The 14069-nt window shown below is 42.8% G+C and overlaps 1 protein-coding gene across 3 annotated transcripts in view; it reads left to right on the forward strand.

The window, feature by feature from the left end:
• The window catches only part of gosr1 (golgi SNAP receptor complex member 1), a 51828-nt gene extending 40871 nt beyond the window's left edge, over positions 1–10957 (forward strand). For 2 of the 3 annotated variants that reach the window (XM_021582419.3, XM_021582420.3), the window contains exons 8-9: positions 4265–4347; positions 10231–10957. In XM_021582419.3, coding sequence (XP_021438094.1) covers positions 4265–4347; positions 10231–10355 — 208 coding nt within the window. In that variant the 3' untranslated portion in view covers positions 10356–10957. Of the gene's footprint in view, positions 1–1187; positions 4348–10230 lie in introns of all 3 variants that reach the window. The other variant, XR_016491341.1, reaches the window with a different exon arrangement.
• The last annotated feature ends 3112 nt before the right edge of the window (positions 10958–14069 follow it).

A 14069-nucleotide genomic window follows, 5' to 3' on the forward strand; every position in this document is an offset into this window, starting at 1 on the left:
GTCCCTGCAGCTAGGCAATTAGAGACAACAGATTTGTTCCCATATTTGTAACCAGGGATAAATAGTTTACATCTGTTTGATCCCAACCTTTTTTCTCCTCGCTGCCCCCCAAAAAGAGTCTGCCTGTATCCAGAGCACAACGCCATTGAATACATTTGAATACACCCGTATTTAAATCCAGGAATTCCACTTAAAAGCAACTATCAGTATGTTGCCAAATACTGTCTTATTTGAGGTCTTAGCACATAAGGGAAGTCATTGGGAGAGGGGTTTTGGGCTGTGGATTAAGGTGCCGGGTTAACTACATCATATGCCATTGCAGGGCTAAAAGGAGTTGAGTGTTTACTGCCAAAATATATTTAACTGGATTCTCTCAACCAGCTTCATAAGGTAGTCTGGAATGCATTTCAATTAACAGGTGTGCCTTGTTAAAAGTTAATTTGTGGAATTTCTTTGCTTAATGCATTTGAGACAATCAGTTGTGTTGTGACAAGGTAGGGGTGGTATACAGAAGACAGCCCTATTTGGTAAAATACCAAGTCCATATTATGGCAAGGACAGCTCAAATAAGCAAATACATTACGTCATGACAGTCAGTCAATCTGGAAGATTTCAAAACTTTGATAGTTTCTTCAAGTGCAGTCGCAAAAACCATCAAGCGCAATGATAAAACTCTCTCACGAGGACCGCCACAGGAAAGGAAGACCCAGAGTTACCTCTGCTTCAAAGGACAAGTTAATTAGAGTTATCAGCCTCAGAAATTGCAGCCCAAATTAATGCTTTAGAGTTCAAGTGACAAGACACATCTCAACATCAACTGTTCAGAGGAGACTGTGTGAATCAGGGCTTCATGGTTGAATTGCTGCAAGGAAACTACTACTAAAGGACACCAATAAGAAGAGACTTGCTTAGGCCAAGAAACACGAGCAATGGACATTAGAATGGACATTTTGGTTCCAACCGCCGTGTCTTTGTGAGATGCAGAGTAGGTGAACGGGTGATCTCCGCATGTGTGGTCCCCACCATGAAGCATGGAGGAGGTGGTGTTATGGTGCTTTGCTGGTGACAGTCTGATTTATTTAAAATTCAAGGCTTACTTAACCAGCATGGCTACCACAGCATTCTGCAGTGATATGCCATCCCATCTGGTTTGCACTTAGTGCGACTGTCATTTTGTTTTTCAACAGGACAATGACCCAACCAACCTCCAGGCTGTGTAAGGGTTATTTGACCACGAAGGAGAGTGATGGAGTGAAGCATCAGATGACATGGCCTCTACAATCACCCGACCTCAACCCAATTGAGGTGGTTTGGGATGAGTGAAGGAAAAGCAGCCAACAAGTGCTCAGCATATGTGGGAACTTCTTCATGACTGTTGGGATATCATTCCAGGTGAAGCTGGTTGAGAAAATGCCAAGAGTGTGCAAAGCTGTCAAGGCAAAGGGTGACTCTCATATCAATGTATTTTTTTTTTTTAACACTTTTTGGTTACTACCTGATTCCATATGTGTTATTTCATAGTTTTGGTGTCTTCACTATTATTCTACAATGTTGTGTGCACCTACCCTTGCCACCACTCCTGAAAAATGACCTAGGGGAAACGCTGTGTGTGTGTGTGTGCTAGCAGTACATGCCTCAGTGTTCCTGTGCGCTAATATCCACCGGTCCTCAGTGACTCAGCTCCCCCTGTAATGCTCTCTGCATTTTAAGTTAATGTGAACCCCCCCAATGGATTTCTCCTCCTCCACACACCTTCTGTCTGTCATGGTAGTTGCACCTGGGGGACCTACACACACAATTGTGGCCCATACTCTCTGCTAGAAAAAAGCTGTTTATAACATAGCAGAAGTCTTACAGGGTTGATATTGTAGGGTGGGTCACCTCGCTCATTTAACCTATGTAAACTACCGTTCAAAAGTTTGGGGTCATTTTAAAAATATCTTTGGTTTTGAAAGAAAAGCAACAAAAAAAAATATTGTCCGTTAAAATAACATCAAATTGTTTCGAAATACGGTGTAGACATTGTAAATGTCTATTGTAGCTCGAAACGGCAGATTTTTTATGGAATATCTACATAGGTGTACAGACGCCCATTATCAGCAACCATCACTCCTGTGTTCCAATGGCACGTTGTGTTAGCTAATCCAAGTTCATAATTTTAAAAGGCTAATTGATCATTAGAAAACCCTTTGCAATCATGTTAGCACAGCTGAAAACTTGTTCTGATTAACTTCTAATGGCTGGGGGGCAGTATTGAGTAGCTTGGATGAATAAGGTGCCCAGAGTAAACTGCCTGCTACTCAGGCCCAGTTGCTAATATATGTATATTATTAGTAGATTTGGATAGAAAACACTCTGAAGTTTCTAAAACTGTTTGAATGATGTTTGTGAGTGTAACAGACCTCATATGGCAGGCAAAAACCTGAGAAAAAATCCAACCAGGAAGTGGGAAATCTGAGGTTTGTAGTTTTTCAACTCATTGCCTATTGAATACACAGTGTCTATGGGGTCATATTGCACTTCCTAAGGCTTCCACTAGATGTCAAGTCTTTAGAACCTTGTTTCAGGCTTCTACTATGAAGGAGGAGGGAATGAGAGCTCTTTCAATCAGGTGTCTGCCATGAGCTGATAATGCTCACTCCAGTGAGAGGTAGCTCCGTTCCTTTTCATTTCTAAAGACAAAGGAATTCTCCAGTTGGAACATTATTGAAGATTTATGTTAAAAACATCCTAAAGATTGATTCTATACATGGTTTGACATGTTTCTACGGACTGTAACTGAACTTATTGACTTTTCGTCTGATTCGATTGATCGCGCCTCATGAATTTAGATTTGTGAACTAAATACGCGAACAACAAGGAGGTATTTGAACATAAATTATGGACTTTATCAAACAAAACAAACATTTATTGTGGAACTGGGATTCCTGGGAGTGCATTCTGATGAAGAGCAAAGGTTAGTGATTCATTTTATCTCTATTTCTGCTTTTTGTGACTGGAAAAATTGCTGTTTTTTGTGACTAGGTACTGACCAAACAATCGCATGGTATGCTTTTGTCGTAAAGCTTTTGTCGTAAAGCACTCATAGTACTTCATGTTACACAATACATGTATGTTTTGTACGATAAAGTTCATATTTATATCCAAAAATCTCTGTTTACATTGGCGCTTTAAGTTTTGCCTCAAACGTCCGGTGAAAGTGCAGACAGCCACGTCAATTTACAGAAATACTCATCATAAATGTTGATGAAAATACAACTGTTATGCATGGAATTAAAGATATACTTCTCCTTAATGCAACCGCTGTGTCAGATTTCAAAAAGCTTTACAGAAAAAGCACACCATGGAATAATCTGAGTACAGCGCTCAGAGACCAAAACAAGCAATACAGATACCCACCATGTTATGGGGTCAACAAAAGTCAGAAATGGCATTATAAACATTCACTTACCTTTGATCTTCATCAGAATGCACTCCCAGGAATCCCAGTTCCACAATAAATGTTCGATAAAGTCCTTTTTGTTTGCGCATTTAGTACAGTAATCCAAATTCATGAGGCGCGAGCAGACAAAGTCAAAGTTCCTTTATAGTCCGTAGAAACATGTCAAACGAAGTATAGAAGGATGTTTTTATCATAAACTTTCAATAATGTTCCAACCGGAGAATTCCTTTGTCTTCAGAAATGCAATGGAACGCAAACTAACTCTCACGTGAACGCGCATGACCAGCTCATGCCACTCTGGCAGACCATTCAGCTCCCATTCCCCCCTTCTTCACAGTAGAAGCATCAAACAAGGTTCTAAAGACTGTTGACCTCTAGTGGAAGCCTTAGGAAGTGCAATTTGACCCCATAGACACTGTATATTCGATAGGCAATGAGTTAAACAACAAACCTCAGATTTCCCACTTCCTGGTTGGATTTTTTCTCAGGTTTTTACCTGCCTTATGAGTTCTGTTATACTCAGACATCATTCAAACAGTTTTAGAAACTTCTGAGAGTTTTCTATCCAAATCGACTAATAATATACATATATTAGCAACTGGGCCTGAGTAGCAGGCAGTTTACTCTGGGCACCTTATTCAGCCAAACTACTCAATACTGTCCCTAGCCATAAGAAGTTAACAATGTCTACACTGTATTTCTGATTAATTTGATATTTTAATGGACAAAAAATGTGCTTTTCTTTCAAAAACAAGGACATTTCTAAGTGACCCCAAACATTTGAACAGCAGTGTATGTCACTGTCTTCTTCTCTCCCTGCAGTATTGCCATGGCGACCAAGGAGAACATGACATCCCAGAGAGGGCTATTGAAGTCCATACAGAGCAGAGTCAACACTCTGGCCAGTATCCTTTACAACACCAAGCAAACATTATGAACATTGGAGATTCTCCATTAAAAATCAGTTTTTTTTCCTATACTAGGCTTAATCTTTGTCTGGGAAGGCAACCCTATGTTCATGTCTGTGTGAGAAAGAACAAATTCACAAATATGCCATATTTTTCCTTTTAATCAGACAAGAACTTCTGGAGATTAACTTTTATTAGATCATAGTTGTCTTTTAAGGCCACCTAGTAGACACTTTTATCCAAAGCAATTTACAGAAGTGAGTACATGTTATCTGATCCCGGCAAGAACTGAACCCACGACCTTGGCATTGTTAGCGCAACACTCTTACTCATTAGGCTTCTTATTTTACTGTACTATTACCTCCCGTGAGCTGCAACCAGACACAATACAGCTATAGAGTCCCATAAACAATGAAAGCCAGAGTGCCTGTCGGTTCACATTACCCATCCTAACTGTTTGAAAGGCACACTGAGCATGTTTCAATTAGAATGCGTTATCTCAGTCTGAGGCCCCAGAGACATCCTCCAGTGGTCTTCAAACTTTTCCTGTTGAAAAGTGATATCCCAAGTATAAATACAGTAAAGTACATGCACTAAAGTGGTAAAAAAAAAAAAAAATTGAGCAAAATTTGTGTTATTTTTACACAACTGCAAACTTCAAGGAGTATGGTATTCAATGAGTTGGCCTGATGTGAATTTGTGATGTCATCTGCCTCCCACCTTGCTTGAGGAACAATTGAGAAGAAAAAAAAGAGGAAAGCCCCCCCCACCCCACTACTTGTGTACATACCTAGATTGCAGTGTTACTGTAATTCCAAAAGTGTACATTCAGATTTTATTTTATTTTGTATACCTGGACCACCTATTGAGATGTGCCTTTTGTTAAGTAAATCAGGTGTTAAATGAGGTGAAAAGGAGACTGGAGCACCACTAATGGGTGCCTGATTCTGTCTGGTCTCTTTTCTCAGAGAGCATTGTTATCAGGCCTTCTGGCCGGCGATTCCATTGTTTCCGCACATGGGACACCAGCCTCTGGTGAGAGAAACTCTTCTCTAAGGAAATATCTGAGCAATCTGGTCCATTTAACTGTGTGGGAGGGGATTTCACTGCTGCTAGGGTTTTCTGTGAACAACACCGTTCCTTCGGAAAGTATTCAGACCCCTTGACCTTTTCTAAATTTTGTTACATTACAGCCTTATTCTTAAATGGATTTTAAAAATGGGTCCTCAGCAATCTACACACAATACCTCATAATGACAAAGCAAAAACAGTTTTTTAATTTATTTTTTTATATACCTTTTTTCCGTAAGTATTCAGACCCTTTGCTATGAGACATGTAATTGAGCTCAGGTGTATCCTGTTTACATTGATCATCCTTGAGATGTTTCTACAACTTGATTGGAGTCCACCTGTGGTAAATTCAATTGATTGGACATGATTTGGAAAGGCACACACCTGTCTATATAAGGTCCCACAGCTGACTGTGCATGTCAGAGCAAAAACCAAGCAATGAGGTTGAATTAATTATAATTAGAGACAGGATTGTGTTGAGGCACAGATCTGGGGAAGGGTAGAAAATAAATTATGCAGCATTGAAGGTCCCAAAGGACACACTGGCCTGCATCCTTCTTAAATGGAAGAAGTTTGAAACTCCTAGACTCTTCCTAGAATTGGTCGCCCAGCCAAACTGAGCAAAACCCAGTAGTCACACTGACAGAGCTCCAGAGTTCCTCTGTGGAGATGGGAGAACCTTCCAGAAGGACAACCATCTCTGCAGCACATCACCAATCTGGCCTTTATGGTAGAGGGGCCAGACGGAAGCCACTCCTCAGTAAAAAGCACATGACAGCCAACTTGGAGTTTGCCAAAAGTCATCTAAAAGACTCTGACCATGAGAAACAAGATTCTCTGGTCTGCTGAAACCAAGATGAAACTCTTTGGCCTGAATGCCAAGCGTCACTTCTGGAGGAAACCTGGCACCATCCCTACGGTGAAGCATGGTGGTGGCAGAATCATGCTGTGGGGAGTCTGGATCGAGGCAAAGACGAACGGAGCAAAGTATAGAGAGATCCTTGATGAAAACCTGCTCCAGAGCGCTCAGGACCTCACTGGGGCGAAGGTACACCTTCCAACAGGACAATGACCCTAAACACACAGCCAAGACAATGCAGGAGTGGCTTCAGGACAAGTCTCTGAATGTCCTTGAGTGGCCCAGCCAGAGCCCAGACTTAAACCTGATGGAACATCTCTTGGGAGACCTGCAGCAATGCACCCCATCCAACCTGACAGAGCTCGAGGCTGTAATCGCTGCCAAAGGTGCTTCAACAAAGTACTAAGTAAAGGGTCTGAATAGTTTTTATTTTGTATAAATTTGCAAAAATTTCTAATATTATTTTTGCTTTGTCATTATGGGGTATTGTGTGTGTGTGTGTGGGTTGACTATTTTAATACATTTTAGAAGGCTGTAACCTAACAAAATGTGGAAAAAGTCAAGGGCTCTGAATACTTTCCAAAGGCAATGTATAGGATACTATTTCACTTTGCTGTCAAAAGAGATCAGTTGCCTTTCAGAAAGACAATTTCAGAACAGACAAATTTTGCAGATACAACAGAGAAGCAGGCAGTTTGGCATTTTTAGATTCTAAGTCGGCAGTACCAACCACCTCTTTATTGCAAGTAATGTTCAGATAATTAAATTGGAAATATAAACTGGGTGGTTCAAGCCCTGAATGCTGATCAAATCAAGTCATATTTTATTGGTCACATACACGTGTTTAGCAAATGTTATTGCGGGTGTGGCGAAATGCTTGTGCATTTCACAACATATACCCAAAATACACGCAAATCTAAGTAAGGAATGGATTAAGAATATACACTGCTCAAAAAAATAAAGGGAACACTTAAACACAATGTAACTCCAAGTCAATCACACTTCTGTGAAATCAAACTGTCCACTTAGGACGCAACAGTGATTGTCCATAAATTTCACATGCTGTTGTGCAAATGGAATAGACAACAGGCGGAAATTATAGGCAATTAGCAAGACACCCCCAATAAAGGAGTGGTTCTGCAGGTGGTGACCACAGACCACTTCTCAGTTCCTATGCTTCCTGGCTGATGTTTTGGTCACTTTTGAATGCTGGCGGTGCTTTCACTCTAGTGGTAGCATGAGACGGAGTCTCCAAACCACACAAGTGGCTCAGGTACTGCAGCTCATCCAGGATGGGACATCAATGCGAGCTGTGGCAAGAAGGTTTGCTGTGTCTGTCAGCGTAGTGTCCAGAGCATGGAGGCGCTACCAGGAGACAGGCCAGTACATCAGGAGACGTGGAGGAGGCCGTAGGAGGGCAACAACCCAGCAGCAGGACCGCTACCTCCGCCTTTGTGCAAGGAGGAGCAGGAGGAGCACTGCCAGAGCCCTGCAAAATGACCTCCAGCAGGCCACAAATGTGCATGTGTCTGCTCAAATGGTCAGAAACAGACTCCATGAGGGTGGTATGAGGGCCCAACGTCCACAGGTGGGGGTTGAGCTTACAGCCCAACACCGTGCAGGACGTTTGGCATTTGCCAGAGAACACCAAGATTGGCAAATTCGCCACTGGCGCCCTGTGCTCTTCAGATGAAAGCAGGATCACACTGAGCACATGTGACAGACGTGACAGAGTCTGGAGACGCCGTGGAGAACGTTCTGCTGCCTGCAACATCCTCCAGCATGACCGGTTTGGCGGTGGGTCAGTCATGGTGTGGGGTGGCATTTCTTTGGGGGGCCGCACAGCCCTCCATGTGCTCGCCAGAGGTAGCCTGACTGCCATTAGGTACCGAGATGAGATCCTCAGACCCCTTGTGACCGGTTTGGCGGTATGCTGGTGCGGTTGGCCCTGGATTCCTCCTAATGCAAGACAATGCTAGACCTCATGTGACTGGAGTGTGTCAGCAGTTCCTGCAAGAGGAAGGCACTGATGCTATGGACTGGCCCGCCCGTTCCCCAGACCTGAATCCAATTGAGCACATCTGGGACATCATGTCTCGCTCCATCCACCAATGCCACGTTGCACCACAGACTGTCCAGGAGTTGGCGGATGCTTTAGTCCAGGTCTGGGAGGAGATCTCTCAGGAGACCATCCGCCACCTCATCAGGAGCATGCCCAGGCGTTGTAGGGAGGTCATACAGGCACGTGGAGGCCACACACACTACTGAGCCTCATTTTGACTTGTTTTAAGGACATTACATCAAAGTTAGATCAGCCTGTAGTGTGGTTTTCCACTTTAATTTTGAGTGTGACTCCAAATCCAGACCTCCATGGGTTGATAAATTTGATTTCCATTGGTCATTTCTGTGTGATTTTGTTGTCACCACATTCAACTATGTAAAGAAAAAAGTATTTAATAAGAATATTTAATTCATTCAGATCTAGGATGTGTTATTTTAGTGTTCCCTTTATTTTTTTTGAGCAGTGTATATACACATATGTCAGAGCAGCATTGGACTGAGACAGTCGCATAGTATAGAGTACAGTATATACATATGAGATGGGTGATGCAATATTTACAAACAATTAAAGTGACTAAAATACAGTATAATAGTATAGAGTACAATTTACACATATGAGATGAGACATTTAAGATACGGAGACATTAAAGTGGCCAGTGATTCCTATTATATGTCTATAGGCAGCAACCTCTAATGTGCTGGCTGTTTAGCAGTCTGATGGCCTTGAGATGGAAGATGTTTTTCAGTCTCGGTCCCAGCTTTGATGCACCTGTACTGACCTTCGCCTTCTGGATGATAGCGGGGTGAACAGGCAGTGGCTTGGGTGGTTGTCCTTGATGATCTTTTTGTCCTTGCTATGGCATCGGGTGCTGTAGATGTCCTGGTGGGTGGGAAGTTTTCCCCCTGTAATGCGTTGGGCAGACCGCACCACCCTCTGGAGAGTTTTGCGGTTGTGGGCGGTGCAGTTGCCGTACCAGACAGTGATACAGCCCGACAGGATGCTCGCAATTGTGCATCTGTAAAAGTTTGTGGGTTTTAGGTGTTATTTTTTAGCCTAACTTCTTTAGCCTCCTGAGGTTGAAGAGGCTCTGTTGTGCCTTTTTCACCACACTGTCTGTGTGGGTGGTCCATTTTAGTTTGTTAGTGATGTGTACGCCAAGGAACTTGAAGCTTTCCACCTTCTCCATTGCGGTCCCATCAATGTGGATGGGGGGGTGCTCCCTCTGCTGTTTCCTGAAGTCCACGGTCATCTCCTTAGTTTTGTTGATGTTGAGTGAAAGGTTGTTTTCCTGGCACCACCCTCCGAGCCCTCACCTCCTCCTTGTAGGCCGTCTCATTATTGGTAATCAAGCCTACCACTGTTGTGTCGTCTGCAAACTTGATGATTGAGTTGGAGGCGTGCTTGACCACGCAGTCATGGGTGAACAGGGAGTACAGGAGGGGGCTGAGCACGCACCCTTATGGGGCCCCTGTGTTGAGGATCAGCAAAGAGGTGTTTCCTACCTTCACCACCTGGGGGCGACCCGTCACGAAGTTCAGGACCCAGTTCCGCAGGACGGGGTTCAGACTGCTCTAATTACGTTGATAACCAGTTTATAATAGCAATAAGGCACCTCGGGGTTGTGATATATGGCCAATATACCACTGCTAAGGGCTGTATCCAGGCACTCTGCGACGTGTTGTCTAAGAACAGCCCTTAGCCGTGGTATATTGGCCATATATCATACCTCCTCGGGTCTTATTGCTTGAATATACCCCGGCTGTCAGCCAATCAGCATTCAGGGCTCGAACCACCCAGTTTATATTTCCAATGTAATGATTATTTGAACAGTACTTGTAATAAGAGGTGGTTGGCACTTGTTTCTGTTTGCCTTAACTTCCTCGTCCAGATCGTTTCCCAGCCATCAACAACCTCGTCCAGCGACTCAACCTGCGGAAGAGACGAGACTCCCTAATCCTGGGCGGAGTCATCGGCGTTTGCACCATCCTCCTGCTGCTCTACGCCTTCCACTGATGACGAACAGACCGGTCGAACAATCGTTACTTTGCGTTTGTAACATCGGAATCAGAACTCTGGAGAATGGGCTTTAGTGAGTGGAGGCTACTGGACAGACAGACACCCTCTTTGCCCAATCGCTTAACAGGATTGATCGAAGGCAGCATGGACTACCTGATTTTGTATTTAGCAGTGGGAGGGAAGGAGGAGAAGGATATGTGAGATGGAGCAGCACCTTTTTTCTTTTTTTATCAAAAGTTTGCTGTTCAACGCTGGTTAAGGGAACAGAGACCAAATGTACTGATATGACTAGATTTGAAATAATTATATATATATATTAGTACATTGAGATAGGCCAAAGTCCATATATGACTTTCGCCCATCTCAAGGTAGTAATATATTTGAAAGAATTATATCTTAAAGAAAATTAAAAATAACACTTGCTTTAAGGAGTTTAATGCTCTGAAGACAGTCCCTCTCTTTCGTTTCCACCATCTGTCTGATTTCTGTGATGGAAGGATTTTTAGTTGAATGGTCCTTTTTCGTGATGGGATATTCAGGAGGTTCGTATTCATCATGGGCTGTACATTGCATTATTAATAAATTATTCATTTACAGTATGTGATACTAGGCACTTATTTTATTTGTCTATTTCTTTTACTTCGACATGTATTGATAAAATGTATTTTTCATTGAAGAAACTCCAGTGCTGCAAGTACAGTTATTCTATAAACAAAGGCCACATACAGGTGTATGGTTAAACTGAAACTGAAAGTCTCAGACTTCTTTCATTACGTGTTTCCTTCAACTCACAACCTCTACATCAGGGCTGCCCAACCCTCTTCCTGGAGATCTACTGTCTTGTGGGTTTTAGTCCAACCCTCTTCCTGGAGATCTACTGTCCTGTGGGTTTTAGTCCAACCCTAATTTAACACACCTGATTCTACTAATTAGCTGCTCAACAAGACCTTAACTAGCTGAATTAGGGTTGGACTGAACCTACAGATCTCCAGGAAGAGGGCAGCCCTGGGCTACATTCTAAGATTAATCTACAGTGCCTTGCGAAAGTATTCGGCCCCCTTGAACTGTGCGACCTTTTGCCACATTTCAGGCTTCAAACATAAAGATATAAAACTGTATTTTTTTGTGAAGAATCAACAGCAAGTGGGACACAATCATGAAGTGGAACGACATTTATTGGATATTTCAAACTTTTTTAACAAATCAAAAACTGAAAAATTGGGCGTGCAAAATTATTTAGCCCCTTTACTTTCAGTGCAGCAAACTCTCTCCAGAAGTTCAGTGAGGATCTCTGAATGATCCAATGTTGACCTAAATGACTAATGATGATAAATGCAATCCACCTGTGTGTAATCAAGTCTCCGTATAAATGCACCTGCACTGTGATAGTCTCAGAGGTCCGTTAAAAGCGCAGAGAGCATCATGAAGAACAAGGAACACACCAGGCAGGTCCGAGATACTGTTGTGAAGAAGTTTAATGCCGGATTTGGATACAAAAAGATTTCCCAAGATTTAAACATCCCAAGGAGCACTGTGCAAGCGATAATATTGAAATGGAAGGAGTATCAGACCACTGCAAATCTACCAAGACCTGGCCGTCCCTCTAAACTTTCAGCTCATACAAGGAGAAGACTGATCAGAGATGCAGCCAAGAGGCCCATGATCACTCTGGATGAACTGCAGAGATCTACAGCTGAGGTGGGAGACTGTCCATAGGACAACAAACAGTCGTATATTGCACAAATCTGGCCTTTATGGAAGAGTGGCAAGAAGAAAGCCATTTCTTAAAGATATCCATAAAAAGTGTCGTTTAAAGTTTGCCACAAGCCACCTGGGAGACACACCAAACATGTGGAAGAAGGTGCTCTGGTCAGATGAACCCAAAATTGAACTTTTTGGCAACAATGCAAAATGTTATGTTTGACGTAAAAGCAACACAGCTGAACACACCATCCCCACTGTCAAACATGGTGGTGGCAGCATCATGGTTTGGGCCTGCTTTTCTTCAGCAGGGACAGGGAAGATGGTTAAAATTGATGGGAAGATGGATGGAGCCAAATACAGGACCATTCTGGAAGAAAACCAGATGGAGTCTGCAAAAGACCTGAGACTGGGATGGAGATTTGTCTTCCAACAAGACAATGATCCAAAACATAAAGCAAAATCTACAATGGAATGGTTCAAAAATAAACATATCCAGGTGTTAGAATGGCCAAGTCAAAGTCCAGACCTGAATCCAATCGAGAATCTGTGGAAAGAACTGAAAACTGCTATTCACAAATGCTCTCCATCCAACCTCACTGAGCTCGAGCTGTTTTGCAAGGAGGAATGGGAAAAAATGTCAGTCTCCCGATGTGCAAAACTGATAGAGACATACCCCAAGCGACTTACAGCTGTAATCGCAGCAAAAGGTGGCGCTACAAAGTATTAACTTAAGGGGGCTGAATAATTTTGATGATGCTGCCACCACCATGTTTGACAGTGGGGATGGTGTGTTCAGGGTGATGAGCTGTGTTGCTTTTACGCCAAACATAGCATTGTTGCCAAAAAGTTCAATTTTGGTTTCATCTGACCAGAGCACCTTCTTCCATGTTTGGTGTGTCTCCCAGGTGGCTTGTGGCAAACTTTAAACAATACTTTTTATGGATATCTTTAAGAAATGGCTTTCTTCTTGCCACTCTTCCATAAAGGCCAGATTTGTGCAATATACGACTGATTGTTGTCCTATGGACAGAGTCTCCCACCTCAGCTGTATATCTCTGTAGTTCATCCAGAGTGATCATGGGCCTCTTGGCTGCATCTCTGATCAGTCTTCTCCTTGTATGAGCTGAAAGTTTAGAGGGACGGCCAGGTCTTGGTAGATTTGCAGTGGTCTGATACTCCTTCCATTTCAATATTATCGCTTGCACAGTGCTCCTTGGGATGTTTAAAGCTTGGGAAATCTTTTTGTATCCAAATCCGGCTTTAAACTTCTTCACAACAGTATCTCGGACCTGCCTGGTGTGTTCCTTGTTCTTCATGATGCTCTCTGCGCTTTTGACGGACCTCTGAGACTATCACAGTGCAGGTGCATTTATACGGAGACTTGATTACACACAGGTGGATTGTATTTATCATCATTAGTCATTTAGGTCAACGTTGGATCATTCAGAGATCCTCACTGAACTTCTGGAGAGAGTTTGCTGCACTGAAAGTAAAGGGGCTGAATAATTTTGCACGCCCAATTTCTCAGTTTTTGATTTGTTAAAAAAGTTTGAAATATCCAATAAATGTCGTTCCACTTCATGATTGTGTCCCACTTGTTGTTGATTCTTCACAAAAAAATACAGTTTTATATCTTTATGTTTGAAGCCTGAAATGTGGCAAAAGGTCGCAAAGTTCAAGGGGGCCGAATACTTTCGCAAGGCACTGTATTTAGCTTAATATGCCACTTAGCAGACATTTATGTACAGTGAGTGCATGCATACTTTTTTCATGTGTATGTGCTCCCCTGTGGTGATGGAACCCACGACCTTGGTGTTGCTAGCACCACGCTTTCACCAACTGAGCCACACAAGATCACTTGAAATACAGAGATCTGGAAGAGTGATCAGCATTCAGGCCTCTGTCCTTCTTCATGATCTAGGATCGTATACTGCTAAGGCCTACCTTGAGATAGGCAAAAGTCAACACACTTTAGGTCATACATTGATGTCAACTGAACATTTCCCC

Source organism: Oncorhynchus mykiss, chromosome 24 (genome assembly GCF_057628025.1).
Source record: "Oncorhynchus mykiss isolate SJ-2025 chromosome 24, ASM5762802v1, whole genome shotgun sequence".
Classification (NCBI taxonomy): domain Eukaryota; kingdom Metazoa; phylum Chordata; class Actinopteri; order Salmoniformes; family Salmonidae; genus Oncorhynchus; species Oncorhynchus mykiss.